Source organism: Gigantopelta aegis, chromosome 12 (genome assembly GCF_016097555.1).
Source record: "Gigantopelta aegis isolate Gae_Host chromosome 12, Gae_host_genome, whole genome shotgun sequence".
NCBI lineage: Eukaryota > Metazoa > Mollusca > Gastropoda > Neomphalida > Peltospiridae > Gigantopelta > Gigantopelta aegis.
The window spans coordinates 52,452,256-52,454,032 of record NC_054710.1 but is presented as its reverse complement, the minus strand read 5'-3'; the positions used below and the strand labels follow the sequence as shown (position 1 = coordinate 52,454,032).

At 35.3% G+C, this 1,777-nt stretch overlaps 1 protein-coding gene across 1 annotated transcript in view; it reads right to left on the bottom strand.

The window, feature by feature from the left end:
- The window catches only part of LOC121386154 (fibrinogen C domain-containing protein 1-like), a 6,860-nt gene extending 5,083 nt beyond the window's left edge, over positions 1 to 1,777 (bottom strand). Inside the window, exon 1 of the mRNA XM_041516953.1 lies at positions 1,720 to 1,777. Within this exon, the coding sequence (XP_041372887.1) occupies positions 1,720 to 1,777 (58 nt within the window). The remainder of the gene's footprint in view (positions 1 to 1,719) is intronic.

Genomic DNA, 1,777 nt, shown 5'->3' with positions numbered 1-1,777 from the left:
ATCTTCCATATTTTTACTTGAATTTTCACCCGACGATAAAAACGTCCATATTACATAACCCAAAGCCAGATTTAACTTAAAACCAGATTATCATAACAATATGCACGTTGTTTTATAGAGTTTTGTCATTCGTTAGTTATAGAGTTCTGTCATTCTTTAGTTTACACTGTGTATATGTACGATGTTTTATAGAGTTTTGTCATTCTTTAGTTTACACTGTGTATATGTACGATGTTTTATAGAGTTTTGTCATTCTTTAGTTATAGAGTTTTGTCATTCTTTAGTTTACACTGTGTATATGTACGTTGTTTTATAGAGTTTTGTCATTCTTTAGTTTACACTGTGTATATGTACGTTGTTTTATAGAGTTTTGTCATTCTTTAGTTATAGAGTTTTGTCATTCTTTAGTTTACACTGTGTATATGTACGTTGTTTTATAGAGTTTTGTCATTCTTTAGTTTACACTGTGTATATGTACGTTGTTTTATAGAGTTTTGTCATTCTTTAGTTTACACTGTGTATATGTACGATGTTTTATAGAGTTTTGTTATTCTTTAGTTATAGAGTTTTGTCATTCTTTAGTTATAGAGTTTTGTCATTCTTTAGTTATAGAGTTTTGTCATTCTTTAGTGTACACTGTGTATATGCACGATGTTTTATAGATTTTTGTCATTCTTTAGTGTACACTGTGTATATGCACGATGTTTTATAGAGTTTTGTTTAGACACACGAAATTCTAAATATGAACAATACTGACATTATAACTTTGGTTTTGTGATTCTTTACATAAGCAGGCTTCTTTTATTTAGTGTAAGACTTATGCTTTGAACATTTTTTTTTGCTAATTGCTAAAGATATATTGCTGTTTTTCATTGGTGCATACACACACAAACGCACATACAAGCACATACATAATGTGCAAATATGCAGAAGTTGCAATTAATAGAGAGCCGGATTTAGATATTTAAATATCGAGTGCTGGTCATGTAAGCCAACACCAAGATCCAGCTATTGTTTGTATATACATCCAATGTATTAGGCGTAAATTCCCATTACAGTCATTACAGTTTAATACAATCACATTGTTCCAGCCGTAGCAATGCGAGTTTGTTAATTTTAAAAATAACGCCAAGGAATATCATATCTGATAACGTCTGTTTATATTATACACTGTCAAAACAGAAACGCCTATGTGATAGGGAAAGAAGAAAAGTGTTTGATTTGACAAAATATCGTTTTTTTTTACAATGTTGCTGAATGACCATGTTTGTTAATGGACCCTAAAACAAATTTAACGCACGTTGTGCGACAATTGCAGAACATCGGCGTGAAATGGTAAGATTTTGGCCAATGCACGTCAAACTCGGGGAAAAGATTGGGGTAGTGATGGGTATTTAAAGCTGCAATGCTGACAATGATGCCTCATTTCCGTTTGGACGTAGACGAGTTACAAGATGCTAAGACTAAACCTGCCGAATCGAAACATTGCAATAGGCCGCCTCCAGTTAGGTGAATCGCATTCAGCAGTCGCACACCACATGGACGTCCATCAGAGCACCATTTCATGTCTCTGGAACAGGTACCAGCAGTTTCAGTCAGCTGAAGACCGGCCCAGAAGTGGAAGACCTCGCATAGCAACTGCAGCTCAAGATCGCTACATCCGGGTTCTGCACTTGCGTCACTGAACTGCCACAGCAACGAACACTGCTGGACGCATACTTGGTTTGAGAAGGGCGTCTGCACAAATCATTCGGAACTGCGACGTCAACATCGACAT